General features: G+C 43.0%; 1 protein-coding gene across 1 annotated transcript in view; it reads left to right on the top strand.

Moving 5' to 3' along the window:
• The window catches only part of LOC308393807 (uncharacterized protein), an 810936-nt gene that overhangs the window by 134619 nt on the left and 662056 nt on the right, over positions 1 to 14261 (top strand). The window contains exon 12 of the mRNA XM_080877817.1: positions 10928 to 11104. Coding sequence (XP_080733943.1) covers positions 10928 to 11104 — 177 coding nt within the window. The remainder of the gene's footprint in view (positions 1 to 10927; positions 11105 to 14261) is intronic.

Genomic DNA, 14261 nt, shown 5'->3' with positions numbered 1-14261 from the left:
TACAGTCCTTCTCCTCTCACACACGATCACACGACTGATTTGTCTGCAGCAGCTGTGTTACTGCTAGTATTTTATTATGTGTGTAATCTCCTCATATTGTTCCTGTGGTTTAGTTTGACTTCCTTCTGCAAACTCAGCTGCTCTGTTGCTGATACACGTCTCCATGAATATGATTGATCAGATGCTGCCAACACCATGTGTTTCATGTGAGCGCTCAGCTGAAACCCTGGGTTGACTTATCGAGTTAATAACAAGCTTCACGTGACTGTGAATGCTAAAGTGAATCCAGATAAAGGAAAGAGACCCTGCTAATGTTGGACTCACTTCTTAGTGTAGATCCCAGGAGGAAGTTCAACATAGCCATTCTTTGTGCTAGCTCGACCAAACCTGAGACCACAGTGCAGGATAATGATCATCATCTGTCTCTGTCAAGGACATTTAAAATCCACAAATAACAAACATAATTATATTTGATCATTAAAAATATGTTTTCACTTAAAAAAGCATGAGCACACTGGTGGATTACAGAAACATGAAAACTCGTTAACAGTAAAGTTAATTTAGGCGTAAACAAAGTGTCAAACATACTTAAGTAGAAGGACTGATGTCTGTGTTAACCCTCACATGGGCTGTACAACATTATATAGGGAGACAAAAACAGAGATTATCGTAGCCATCGCTCTCTCGCATGGACGTGGCAGTCTTGCTGTCTGCTGCGAATCCTCCCCGTACCTCCGTGACCTCGTCTGGTATCTGCTCCCTCCTCTGTAAGAGACAGTAAAGGAAAACACGTCTCTGCCTAGTCTTGAAAATCTAATCTTATCATCCATTGTTCTTCTAGGGCCTCTTCTTCTTGTGGCCTCAGCTAACTGCTAATATTTAAATGGCTAACATTAACATGTGTGCCAGCCAGGTTCACATTTATGATGAACTATGATTAATTAACTGATGTTGAAACTGGAGCTTTACTGACCTCTGAAATTCCTCCTAAAGTGTTATTCAGTGTTGTGACAGTCAGCTGCTTCAGCTGCTGCTGGGATGGGCTGTGGCAAAGAGAACAGAGAAAATCCAAATCAGAGTTTTTCTCTGAATTAAAAGCAAGGAAACAACAATATATTCTACATGGTGAAACTGATGGTTTCTGGTGTTTGGGTCTGTTTTTCTGTATTTATGCAGATAAAGTGTAAACTCAGATGAATTATACCATCAAATGTTAAAGGAAAATATCAGGATGAGTGTCTGTGAGCTGAGAAGGACGTGAAGCGAGCAGTTTATCCCAGAGCTGAAGCTGCTCTGTGTGCAGAGATGAGCTCAGATTCCTGCTGTGATTGATCAACAGTCACAGAAATGTAGACTTGTAGTTATTACTGCAGTATGGTCACAGCAGATACTGATAAACATGTATTATGAGGATGGATGATCAAGTTTCTCACTCTCTCCTTTAAATCTCAGTTTTTTCTTCTTCACAGTTTATCTGTTAATTTATTAATGAATAACACTGAAAGAGTTTCTGTTATATTTCCCCTTGAACATCAGCTTATTAGGGCGGCATTAGGAAATAGCCCCCCTCCAAAGAATGAATAAATGAATGATGATAATAATAAAATGATTCAAAAGCAGAGCTCAGAGTGGTAGAATGGTCAAACATGGATCCACGGGTGGTTCAACTGCATTTGGTGACGTGACTAAAGCAAATCTTTCAAATAATCCCACCATCAACGGGATGTTGTCTCCTTTACTACGGTTACTTTACTTGGTCACCGTGTGAATTTCTTTGAAATGAACCAAATTCTTTTATTTGTCGGTTGTTGCATATTTAACCTCTACAGTCAGGAAAGGAGGAGATGAGGCCTCAACAATGTTGGGTTGTAGCTGTGCTTCAGGTTAGAGTGAGTGTCCATGGAATAAATGTAAGTCAGTGAACTGGAAACATGACTGTGTTCAAACTTTGTTTTCCTTTTTATAATGAGTCTAATCAAAGGTGGACAGAAGTATCTCCACTGTGACTTTTCTGTGTCACCATCAGAGCTTCTGCACAGTGTGGAGAAAGATCCAGAAGCAGAGCTGGACTGCAGACAGCCAGTCAGAGCAGCTGTGTACAAAGTAAGACTGAACATCTGTCTGCTGATGGACTCATTTCTGAAAACTGGACTTCTTGTGTTGTTCAGACATTGAAGAGTTTTCTTTCTCTTTAGTCTCATTGTTTTTCTTTCTTTCAGCAGATGTTGGTCTGCAGGAGGTTTTAGATGAACATAAGATCAGTCTGAGGAGGAGATGTGAACGTGTGACTGAAGGAAGTGATGAAACAGGAAGTAGAACCCTCCTCAACACCATCTACACTGAGCTCTACATCACAGAGGGACAGAGTGAAGAGGTTCATACCCAACATGAGGTGAGGCAGCTGGAGACAGCTTCCAAGATGGACGCCCTCCATGACGCTCCAATCAGGTGCCAGGACATCTTTAAAGCCTTACCTGACCAACAGAGACCCATCAGAGTGGTTCTGACCAACGGCGTGGCTGGTGTTGGAAAAACCTTCTCAGTGCAGAAGTTCACTCTGGACTGGGCAGAGGGCTTGGAGAACCAACATGTCAGTGTGGTGGTTCTGCTTTCATTCAGGGAGCTGAACCTGATCAGAGATGAGCAGTACAGTCTTCTGGAGCTGCTCCATGTTTTCCATCCAACATTACAGAAGGTCACAGCAGAGAAGCTGGCTGTCTCTCAGCTTTTGTTCATCTTTGACGGCCTGGATGAAAGCAGACTTTCATTGGATTTCACCAACAGGAAGCTGCTGTCTGATGTCACACAGAAGTCATCAGTCATCCAGCTGCTGACAAACCTCATCCAGGGGAATCTGCTTCCCTCGGCTCTCGTCTGGATAACTTCCCGACCCGCAGCAGCCAATCAGATCCCTCCTACATGTGTTGACAGGCTAACAGAAGTACGAGGCTTCACTGACGCCCAGAAGGAGGAGTACTTCAGGAGGAGATTCAGTGATGAAGAGCTGTCCAGCAGAATCATCTCCCACATGAAGACATCCAGGAGCCTCCACATCATGTGTAGTATCCCAGTCTTCTGCTGGATCACTGCTACAGTTCTGGAGCACATGTTGACTACAGAGCAGAGAGGAGAGCTGCCCAAGACCCTGACTGACATGTACTCACACTTCCTGCTGGTTCAGACAAAGAGGAAGAAGAACAAGTACCACGAGGGACATGAGACGAGTCCACAGGAGCTGACGGAGGCTGACAGGGAAGTTCTTCTGAAGCTGGGGAGGCTGGCGTTTGAACATCTGGAGAAAGGAAACATCATGTTCTACCAAGAAGACCTGGAGCAGTGTGGTCTGGATGTGACAGAGGCCTCGGTGTACTCAGGAGTTTGTACAGAGATCTTCAAAAGAGAGTGTGTGATCTTCCAGAAACCAGTCTACTGCTTTGTTCATCTGAGCATTCAGGAGTTTCTGGCTGCAGTCTACATGTTCCAATGTCACACCAACAGGAAGACAAAGGTGCTGAAGAACTTCCTTAAACCAAAATCTTTAATCAAGATGATTTCCAGTCTTTTTGATGACGATGATCTCCAATCACTTGATGTATTTCTGAGGAGAGCCATGTATAAATCCCTCCAGAGTAAAAATGGCCACCTGGACCTTTTTGTTCGCTTCCTTCATGGCCTCTGTCTGGAGTCCAACCAGAGACTCTTAGTAGGTCTGCTGGGTCAGACAGAGATCAGTCCAGGAACCATCCAGAGAGTCATCAACAACCTGAAGGAGATGAACAGTGATGAAATCTCTCCTGACAGAAGCATCAACATCTTCCACTGTCTGATGGAGATGAACGACCTCTCAGTACATCAGGAGATCCAAGAGTTCCTGAAGTCAGAGAACAGATCAGAGAAGAAACTCTCTGAGATCCAGTGCTCAGCTCTGGCCTTCTTGCTGCAGATGTCAGAGGAGGTTCTGGATGAGTTGGACCTGCAGAAGTACAACACATCAGAGCAGGGACGACAGAGACTGATTCCAGCTGTGAGGAACTGCAGAAAGGCTGGGTGAGTCCAGATGTGATCATTAACATCATTGATCAGTGTAGGTTAGTAGTTTAATGTTGAAAATAAAATCAGATTGTAACCACAAAGTGTTTGTGTCCGTACGCTGCAACCTTCCACACCATTCCTTTATTGTACAGACTCAGCAGCAGCTCCATGGATCCCAAATCCAAGAGTGGAGAACAGATTTGAAGTGTGTCACATCCATGCAGTCACAGCTGTTTCCACCATGTTTCCACTGATATTAATCCTGTTCAATGACACGTTTCATATCAGTGAATATGTTCTTTAGGACGTCCACTGACATGTTTAAGTGTCCTGCTGGAAATCACTCAAATCATCCATGAAATCCATGAAAAATCCTTTTAGTGTTTCTAATTTCACCCTCTGTCCTCTCTCTCTCCATCCTCCTCACTGCTTCTTTCACTGATAATCACACAAACATCGTATTCAGCTACAAAATAACACAATAATATCATCTGATGATCATTATTATAAGAGCAGGATCCATATTTGATATCAGAGTAACACACTGCTTGGTTATGTGCAGTCATCATCAGTGACTGTGGGTCAAACAGAAGCTCTCTGATTGGTTGCTGACCTTGGTCACCTGTCCACTCTCACCTGTTTGTGTTTGCTCTCTCTTTGCTGTCTCCATCCTCTCTCTCCTTTCTCTCCCTCTCTGTCTTTGTACGTCACTCAGGTCCAATGGAAACAGTGACATTTACAAACCAATCAAAGACAAACTGATCCATGTCAGGTTATAACAATATTCAAAGTGAATACAGGCTGCTGCTGGACACAGACAGGTAACATCATTTTGACTTGCTGTCACCTGGATCTGGACTCATAAACACTGAAGCCCTGAACAGGAATACAAATCATTTTCTGCCAACTAGCGACACAGCAGCAGATAATGGCTCAGAAAGCTCAAATGAGCCAATCATTTCTGTGTTTAGTTCCCCTGAAATCAGATCTGATATCAGCAGCTCTGAGTTCATTCATCATTATTTTCCAGTGATGAGATTTCTGCTCCGTTTGGTAACAGTCAGCAGGTTTTTCCTGCGTGTGGACGTGAACAGTCGTACCTGACAGCAGGTAGCAAACAGAGATCATCTTTCCAGCTGGAACTCTTCACTGAGCTGAACTCATTCAAAATGTTCTGGAGTCAAAACAGGAAACAGTCCAAATGTGTGTCTTCACTCTGACTCTGGATCAGATCTCAGTGACAGACTGTGGACATTATGGAAGCCTAAATGTGACACCATCTTCCTCCTTCATCTGCAGATTAAAGCCAAACAAAGATTCTCATTAAAAGTCTGCAGGTCTGAGAGAGACTCAATCGTTGTGTCATGTCAAACACAGTAAGAGGAGCTGAAGCACAGATGTGAAGAGCAGATTCATCAGATTATGACCTCACTCTGTTTTGTCTTCATATACATTCAGTCTGTGTTTATAATGCAGATTTTCTGCTTTTATAATAACACATTTTATATTTTCTATCATCACAGACTGACTGAGTGTGGACTCTCAGAGTCTCACTGTGAAGTTGTGGCCTCAGCTCTGAAGTCCAACCCCTCCCATCTGACAGAGCTGGACATGAGTTGGAACAAGCTGCAGGATTCAGGTGTGAAGCTTCTGTGTGCTGGACTGGAGAGTCCAAACTGTCGACTGGAGACTCTGAGGTGAGTTCACTGACTGCGGCTGTTGTTGTTTTTCTATATTTCAGGTCTTTGATGTTTGAAACTTTCTTTAGTTCCTAAATGTTCAGGATGTTTCTGAAGACAAATGTGAAGGAGATTGAGTGCTTTCAGAAATGTTGTCTTTCCAAACGACTGAACAACAGTTTTTCCTTTTGGCTCCAAACAGAAGTGACAGACTTGAGCAGGGTTCATTTAAAGGCTGACAGAAGTGGAGTGGTGACGGGGAGATGTTTGACAGGACAGTGTTTCAGCCTCCACAGGTTCATGTTGTGCTCCATCAGTCAGTGAAGATGAAGTCAGTGCTGATGAGGCTGTAGAGTGTGTGAGGGATGTGAATGAGGATGATGAAGATCTGATGATAGCAGATAAAAACAGGCTGCAGAGACTTTGAGCCATACAGGGCACACAGTGTGTGTACAGAACAGCTGAAATCATTATGGAGGCCTCACTGGGATATGGAAGCATCACAGTACAGCTTCAGTGAAGCATTAAAGTCTCTGATATGAGATGAGAAATGAAGCAGCCAGAGCTTTTTCATGAGTGGAAACCCACTGTGACTGTGAGCTGCTGCTACAGCCTCCAGATTAGCCAGCAGCTCATCCTGCTCAACATTTCCTCACCAACTTTAATGGAAGTGTGATGTTTTCAGCTGGAGTGATGGTCAGGGTGGCCTCCCTCTCCTCTTCTTCTCCTCTTCCTCTTTCATTTGTAAAGCCACTTCTGCTGCTTTCATTCATTTGGAAGTCCTGTAGCTGAGTTTGGGAGAGACTAACAGCCTCGGCAGCAGAGGGGAGAAAGGCTGTAACACCACCACTTTACTCTGTTCTACCTGTCACATCATTTTATCAGGAAACAAATATGCTCATGTTTTTACTATGTTTGTCTTGAAGATGTAAGAAGATCACATGGTGCTTTTTATTATTGTGTTGGTTTGTTTGCTGTCTCTTGGATGGAGCCCAGCTGTGCGTGGCCCCTGGGCCTGTGGTCAGAGTGTGTGCTGGATAATCCGGCCCAGGATGAGGCCAAACTGACATGGGATGAAATGTCTGTCACATAATTGAGCTTTGTGAGAAATGTACGACTTTAATGTGAAACATTCAGAGTTTTTTCTCTTGTTGTGTTTGTTTGAAGCTGCTTCCTGTTGGCTTCAGCTGTTTGGAGTTTCCATTTTCTAAACTTCTACATTCTGAACCTTCTTCAGCTCTGAACAGATGATGAAACACTGAATGATTTCAAGCTCACACTTTGTCTAATAAACTTACATCTTTCATTCTTTATACAGATTGATGAACTGTGGTTTGTCAGAGATCAGCTGTGATTATCTGGCAGCAGCACTGAAGTCCAACCCCTCCCATCTGAGACAGCTGGACCTGAGCCTGAACAACAAGCTGCAGGATACAGGAGTGAAGCATCTGTGTGGTTTCCTGGAGAGTCCAGGATGTGGACTTGAAACTCTGGGGTCAGTCAGCATGTTTTAGTTGTGCTGAGATGAATATGATGTGAAAGTTGTGCTGACACTAAACTGCAGACATCAGGCTGATATTATACTGATCCACACTGAGGATCTTCATGGTAAAGTCTGTTTTCTTCTTCTCTGGTTTAGTCCATTGACTGCAGCAGAACAATGTTCACATTTCAAACAGTGAGACTCAACGTATGGCCCGCGGCCCACACGCGGCCTGCCCACCTTCCCTGATTCAGAGAGAGGGGACCCTGATTAACTGTGTAGTGTTCTTCCTCACAGTTCTAAGTATCAGACACAACAATGAATAATCCACAGCTGACTGTGTTTAGCAGGTCAAAGGTCACGGCACACAGCAGACAGTGGGAAATATTATAATTCTGATCATTTATCAGCACATATCCATATGTATAAAAACAAAGCTGACACTGTGAGACTTGATCAGAGGTGTGATCATCACAGCAGAGGCCTTTGTGTCAAAGTCACTGAGGATCAAACAGAAACACATGAAGCAGATTTTCCTGTTCTGGCTTTTTATAGCAGATAACCTTCAAAATATTCTGCAGTCCATCAAAAACTGAAGCAAACCATGAATCAACATGTGAACATGAGCTGATGCTGCTGAAGTGAAGCAAAGTTACAGAGGTTTGATTACAGACACAGCTGAGAGTTTGTAATCTGTCATCATTTTAAAAGGTTTACATTTCTTCAGTATATCCACATTTGCAGCTGCTACCTCAACCTCCACTTGTCCAACACAACTGCTGTCCACTGCCTCCATGACATTGTGATTTTGCTGTTGGTCTTCTGTCAGATCTTCATCAATCACTTCTGCACGGGGCACACCTTCAGACTCTGCAGCTGCATAACGAAAGCCTGTAAGATAAAATTAGACATAAGGTAAATGTACACCAATATTCCAATGACAGGTGTGTGATTCATCTGGAAGTTATGTGCGGATTAGTGTACAGTGATAGCAATTTAGTATGTTTTTAGAGGGGGGGGGGTTGTTTACCTCCGATGGGTGCTCTTTTTCGCTTCCGTTGCGTACGCCTTGAGTGCCGGTCCGAGTCTGATACAGGTATGTCGTCATGCCCCATGTGCAGTGTTGGTGCCCAGTCTGGATTTGTTACATCCATTTCATATGCTGGTTTGCCTGCAATAATGCCAAATCATAAGCTACTCAGTCGACATGATGTGGTTCTGCAGCATCACACATTAGCATGTTTTATCTCATTATCTATGACCTCAGCACGTTGAAAATAACACTAAAAGCCTTTCAAGAGTGATATGAATTAATTTAGAACTCACCGGAAAGAAAATGCCGTGAGCAAACCAACAAAAAGCTGGGGATTGCAGAGAACTCGATATCCGCTCGTCTCACCGCTGCAATCCAAGCCTGACGTCTTTGTTTAGTAATATCGGATACATGGGATCCCTCACGTTGCCTCCAGGATGGAAAACGATGAAAAGAGAGCCCGTTATCCAGCTTCTTGCCTTCACGATCGTGTGATCTAACGTTGCAACCGACAACACAACACGTACGATCCATAGCTGAAATGGTATCCTTTGGCTGGCCTACTGTCATGGCGGAAGGGGGCATGGCCCATCTCCCGTGACATCACGCTCCAAAGCCCTATAGGTGGGAAAATGTACCATGTCGACCAATCAAAAATGATATGGAAACATGACATTTGGTTGTTTAGCAAAAGGGGGAAGTTTTAGGAGTGACCGGCAAGAGAGAGCGAGTGAGCGAAAGAGAGAGAGAGTTTTGATACGTGAGAGATTTGTGACGTTTACCGTGTTTGGTCTCAAGTTAGTTTGTTGTCTTGTGTATTTAGTGTGTAGCTGTTGTTTTGTTTTGTGTGTCAGTTCTACTAGTGATCGTCACAGTTGCTGCCTTAAAGCCAACAAAGGCAGATTGCAGTGTAAACGCTGAGTGACACACCTGCTGTCAGACCTGCAGGTTTATCCCTGTGCTGTTCTCATATGTGTTAGAGTGACACAAACTATTGTTTGACACCTGATTGTTCTGTAAATAGTTTGAAATGATTATATGAAAAACGTCTGAGCCTTGGCTGCATTTTTTGGTAAATAGTACCATATAACTTTGTTGTTTGCAAAACGTGTGCGTATTTTTAAAAATGTACAATCTCTATTTGCATTTTAAGTTATGAAGATGATTCGTTAAACATGTGTGTGGTTTTTACAGTCAAAATATCACTTTCTACGTGTATTTTAAATTTTGTCTGAATTTAGATAAATTGTGCTGATACAGTTGGTCAAAATGAGAAAATAACAGATTGGCAAGATGAACTGTTTTTAAAGGTAAAATATAGAGGCCACATCAAAAGTAGTCAAGAAGGGTTAAAGGCTAAAAGCAAAGTTGTCACTGTTGGGTCTGTGTTTCCACAAGCCCCGCTAATTCTAGAGACTTATTCATCATGAAGAAAACAAGACAGTCGATCGATCAATTATTTGCGAAAGGGAGGCCTCGTCTGTGTCCACCACGAAAATGACCACAGATCTGACCTCCTCCTGCTACCTTTTATTGGGAGACAGTTCACACAAAACACGTCAGAACAAAGCCACGCCCCCTTTGTTCTAAGACAAAGCATTTTATGTATATGTGTGAACTTCTGTAAGAGTGTGTGTGTGTGTGTGTGTGTGTGTGTGTGTGTGTGTGTGTGTGTGTGTCAGTCAGACCTCCTGCTGACCAAAGGGTCGTAAACCCAGGAAGTTTACATCAAAAGAAACAGATCTTCCAGATAGGATGTATCTACAATAAAACCTCCCCCAGCACAGAGTGGTTGGAGAGGTGGCCAGGATCAAAGGAATGGCTTTGATCCTACTGCTTGAACTAAGACTGTACAAATTTAAGAAACACAATGGCAACATTCAACAATTAGACTTAACAGTCACCAAGTACTGTTTATATTTGTGTGTATTGCTGCAGCTTTTTTGAGTATTAATTTGGTGCCTTTGTGTGAAATAATGGTATTGTGAGTGATCCATATAGTCACAAAGAATAGCCACTTGTTTCTGTGCTACCAAAGTTCCCCGGCTTTCATTCAAAATGTGTTTATCGTCAGCACCTGCACATTAAACTACTTAAACATTATAAATGTCTTCAAGCTCACACTGAGGCCTGTGGGGTACTATCAGCCACTGAGACAGTACACACATTTATATGTGTTTGTATATGAATATTTCATACTTTAAGACTGCCTGTTTATTTAAGGGAGATGAACAAAATACATTGGAATTGTACAAAATAATATCATGGATGATAAATTAAATAGATTTTAAGTAGATGCTTGTGCATTCTTAAAGTCTTATATGTTGAACTGAACTATGTGATCTGTTCAAAGCCTTAATCTTAATTTGAAGTGAAATGTGCATTTTGAGTTTATACACTATGTATATAAGGCGACCGTTTCCTTTTGCAGTATTTTTGTGTGGTGTACTTTTCTAGGTCTTAACAAAAGGGGAACAAAGGTGTTTAAGTTCACCTAGGATGATGTGTTTTAATTTTCACATGGTCTTGCTTGAATTTGACCCTGACAAAGGCGTATGAACTCTGTCAGCTGTTTGGAGTTTCCATTTTCTAAACTTCTACATTCTGAACCTTCTTCAGCTCTGAACAGATGATGAAACACTGAATGATTTCAAGCTCACACTTTGTCTAATAAACTTACATCTTTCATTCTTTATACAGATTGAGTGACTGTGGTTTGTCAAAGATCAGCTGTGATTATCTGGCAGCAGCACTGAAGTCCAACCCCTCCCATCTGAGACAGCTGGACCTGAGCTGGAACAACAAGCTGCAGGATTCAGGAGTGAAGCATCTGTGTGGTTTCCTGGAGAGTCCAGGATGTGGACTTGAAACTCTGAGGTCAGTCAGCATGTTTTAGTTGTGCTGAGATGAATATGATGTGAAAGTTGTGCTGACACTAAACTGCAGACATCAGGCTGATATTATACTGATCCACACTGAGGATCTTCATGGTAAAGTCTGTTTTCTTTTTCTCTGGTTTAGTCCATTGACTGCAGCAGAACAATGTTCACATTTCAAACCTTCAAAGAAGAAGAAAAATCCTCCACTGGATAATTCACTGTGAAACTCTCCAACTCTTCATTCCACCTTAAAGTCTGTCTGACACTGAAATCCAAAGCAAAATGTGCGTTTGCTTTACAGACAGCAGTCCAACACAAACATACACACATCATCCAAAACACAGTCCAACATCCAAATCTCCTCCACTGCCAGCATGAATGATGGGAAAGAGAAGGAGGAACACTCTGACATTCAGGGTTAGAATGAGTTTCATGAAGCAGACTGTGAAGATCAAAGCTGCATTAGAAAGCTTACATGAATGAATGAGTGGACAGAAGTGGACAGAGATCATCTGAAGCACTTCAAAGGCTTTAAATCAGCACATTTCTCTTTATTCTTTATCAACTTTGTTAGTTTCTCTCAGTTTTCTGTGGAATGAAGCTAACAGCAGGCTAATAAGATGCTGACCAATAGGTTTCTATTAAAGGTTGTAATTTGTATATGAAAAAGTGCTTTGGCTCAGCAGGGATCAGCTTACAGGTAGAATACAGCTGCTGGATGGGATTAGCATGTCATAGCTATCTACCAAACTGCTAACTGGGGGATTTCAGGCCATCTATGGATCATTTTTGCTAACTGTTTATTCAGCTTAGGCTCACAGGGCTGCAGCCTGTGCCCTAGCTGTCATAGGGCAAGAGGCGTGGTCCACCTGCACAGGTGAGCAGTCCATCACAGGGCCAACAGAGAGAGACAGAGAAGCACTCTCTCACATCCACACCTACAGCCAATTTAGAAGCACCAATGAACCTAAGCAGCATTTCATTGGACTGTGGGAGAACATCCAACCTCCACAGAAAGGCCAACAAGCTTCAACCTACAACCTTCTTGCTTTAAGGCACTAGTGCGAACCACGTTTCCCCATTTCAGCCCAAATCCTGCATCTTCCTGTTTCTGACTCCAGGCCAGCTCCACTAACACTTTCTCATCAGACACTGCCACCTAGTGGAGGAAGTCTTAGTTCCATTTGAAGCTTCAGATTACAGTTAGTTCCTTTACAAAGAGGTGGAGGTGGTGGGGCCACAGCACCATCATCACTGAGTGCCATAGGACACTTAACCTTTGTTTCCATATGCTGGGAACTTCCTGTTGTTCCAAGGAGGACTGGAAAATGTGTGAAAATCTCCCAGTCAGTTCCTCACAGCACACTTCAATCATTTCCCTCCCACAGCATCAGGACCAGGGCTTTTTCTCTCTTTGGTCCCACTAAGAGATTTCCACACAAACACCTCATCAGTGGGACTCTCAGAGCTACCAGCCCTTTGCTACAATCACAAAGCTCTTCATTGAAATCAATGATATCAAAGCTGGAATCAAATGAGTCCAAGTCTTCTGCTGATTCAGCATCACATTCATCTTTGCTCCTTGTTCTGCATCCCCACCATGGACTTCATTCCTTTCCAAGCCAGCCTTGAGTGTCCTTTATTCAGCTCATCCTCTGCTTTACTTTTACACCTGATTTTAGCTGCTTTATCTCTCTTTCAACAAGTTTCTGTGCCTCAATCTTTTTCTTCTCTCCCTCATAACAAGACAGCTTCTTCTGCCTGAGAACATGTTGGAGTGATTTACTAATCCAGGGCTGCTTATTGGGGAAAATACTTCCTGTTTCCAAAGTAATCCCCATTTTTCCCAGAAAGAAATGTAAGTAGAAATCGATGATCTAAGTGAGAACATGAGCCTTTAAAAAGTCCCAGTGGGAGCAGTCAAAGCAGTCCCTCAGTCCCAGTATAGAGTCTTTGGTCCAGACTGGAACAACTGTGTGCCCAGTTTGAGCTCTCTTCAGTCCTGTGACCTGACAGACCCAGAGGGGCCATCACATCACATTTAGAAGCTCCCCTAATGGAGCCACAACACATGTCCAACACTTAGTCTGTCTTGTTGGACCAACTGGAAGAAATGATTCAAGGACTTAGTCACAGAACAGAGATTCAAATCTCCAAAATCCAACTGGCTGCATCAGGACATATAGTCTGAAACTCTGCACAGTTTCCTGTTTGAAGCTACTTCCTGTTGGCTTCAGCTGTTTGGAGTTTCCATTTTCTAAACTTCTACATTCTGAACCTTCTTCAGCTCTGAACAGATGATGAAACACTGAATGATTTCAAGCTCACACTTTGTCTAATAAACTTACATCTTTCATTCTTTATACAGATTGGAGAGCTGTGGTTTGTCAAAGATCAGCTGTGATTATCTGGCAGCAGCACTGAAGTCCAACCCCTCCCATCTGAGACAGCTGCACCTGTGGAAAAACAACCTGAAGGATCCAGATGTGAAGCAGCTGTCTGATCTTCAGCAGAGTCCAGACTACAGACTGGAGACTCTGGTGTAAGTAGAGTGATGGAGTGAGTGGGTGGTGCTGTCAGCAGTATTGTACTAAACACAGTCAGTATGAAACAAAGATCCAGTGTTTCCTGTAAAGCTGCAGCTTCTCAGTGAAGCTGTGAGAGGAGAATGGTGACAGGCTTCAGGATTGGACACAAACACTTCCTGTTTCTGACCTTTATGGTCACCATAGTAACGGCTGACACGCTCTGATCAAACACTGTCAACAGCCAATCAGCTCTCTGAACAAAGCAGCACGCAGACCAATGACTGCATTCGTTTCCAAGTTTAAAGCAGTGAAGAACACAGTCTGTAGGTGAGGAAGAATTTAGTGAGAGCAGATGTTTGGATGGAATTCCTCCAGTTAACAGCTGGAACCGTCCATCTGGATTGTTGGGCTTGTTGTTGGGGTTCCTACAGAGCTCAGAGTGGACACACCAAGGTTCTTCTAATGAATGAAAGTCCAAACTCAAACTAGGAGGGAAAAACATTTTCATCAACTTCAATAAAAATCCAAAGATTAGAAAAAGTGAAGCAACAATGAGTCCTAGTACAGTCCCAGCACTGAAGTCCCTGCTGCTCTTTATACTGGATGTGCTGCATCACTGACTGACAG

The sequence above is a fragment of the Rhamphochromis sp. 'chilingali' genome (assembly GCF_963969265.1).
Source record: "Rhamphochromis sp. 'chilingali' genome assembly, chromosome: 1".
NCBI lineage: Eukaryota > Metazoa > Chordata > Actinopteri > Cichliformes > Cichlidae > Rhamphochromis > Rhamphochromis sp. 'chilingali'.
The sequence above is the reverse complement of the archived record's forward strand: the minus strand, read 5'-3'. Positions and strand labels throughout refer to the sequence as shown.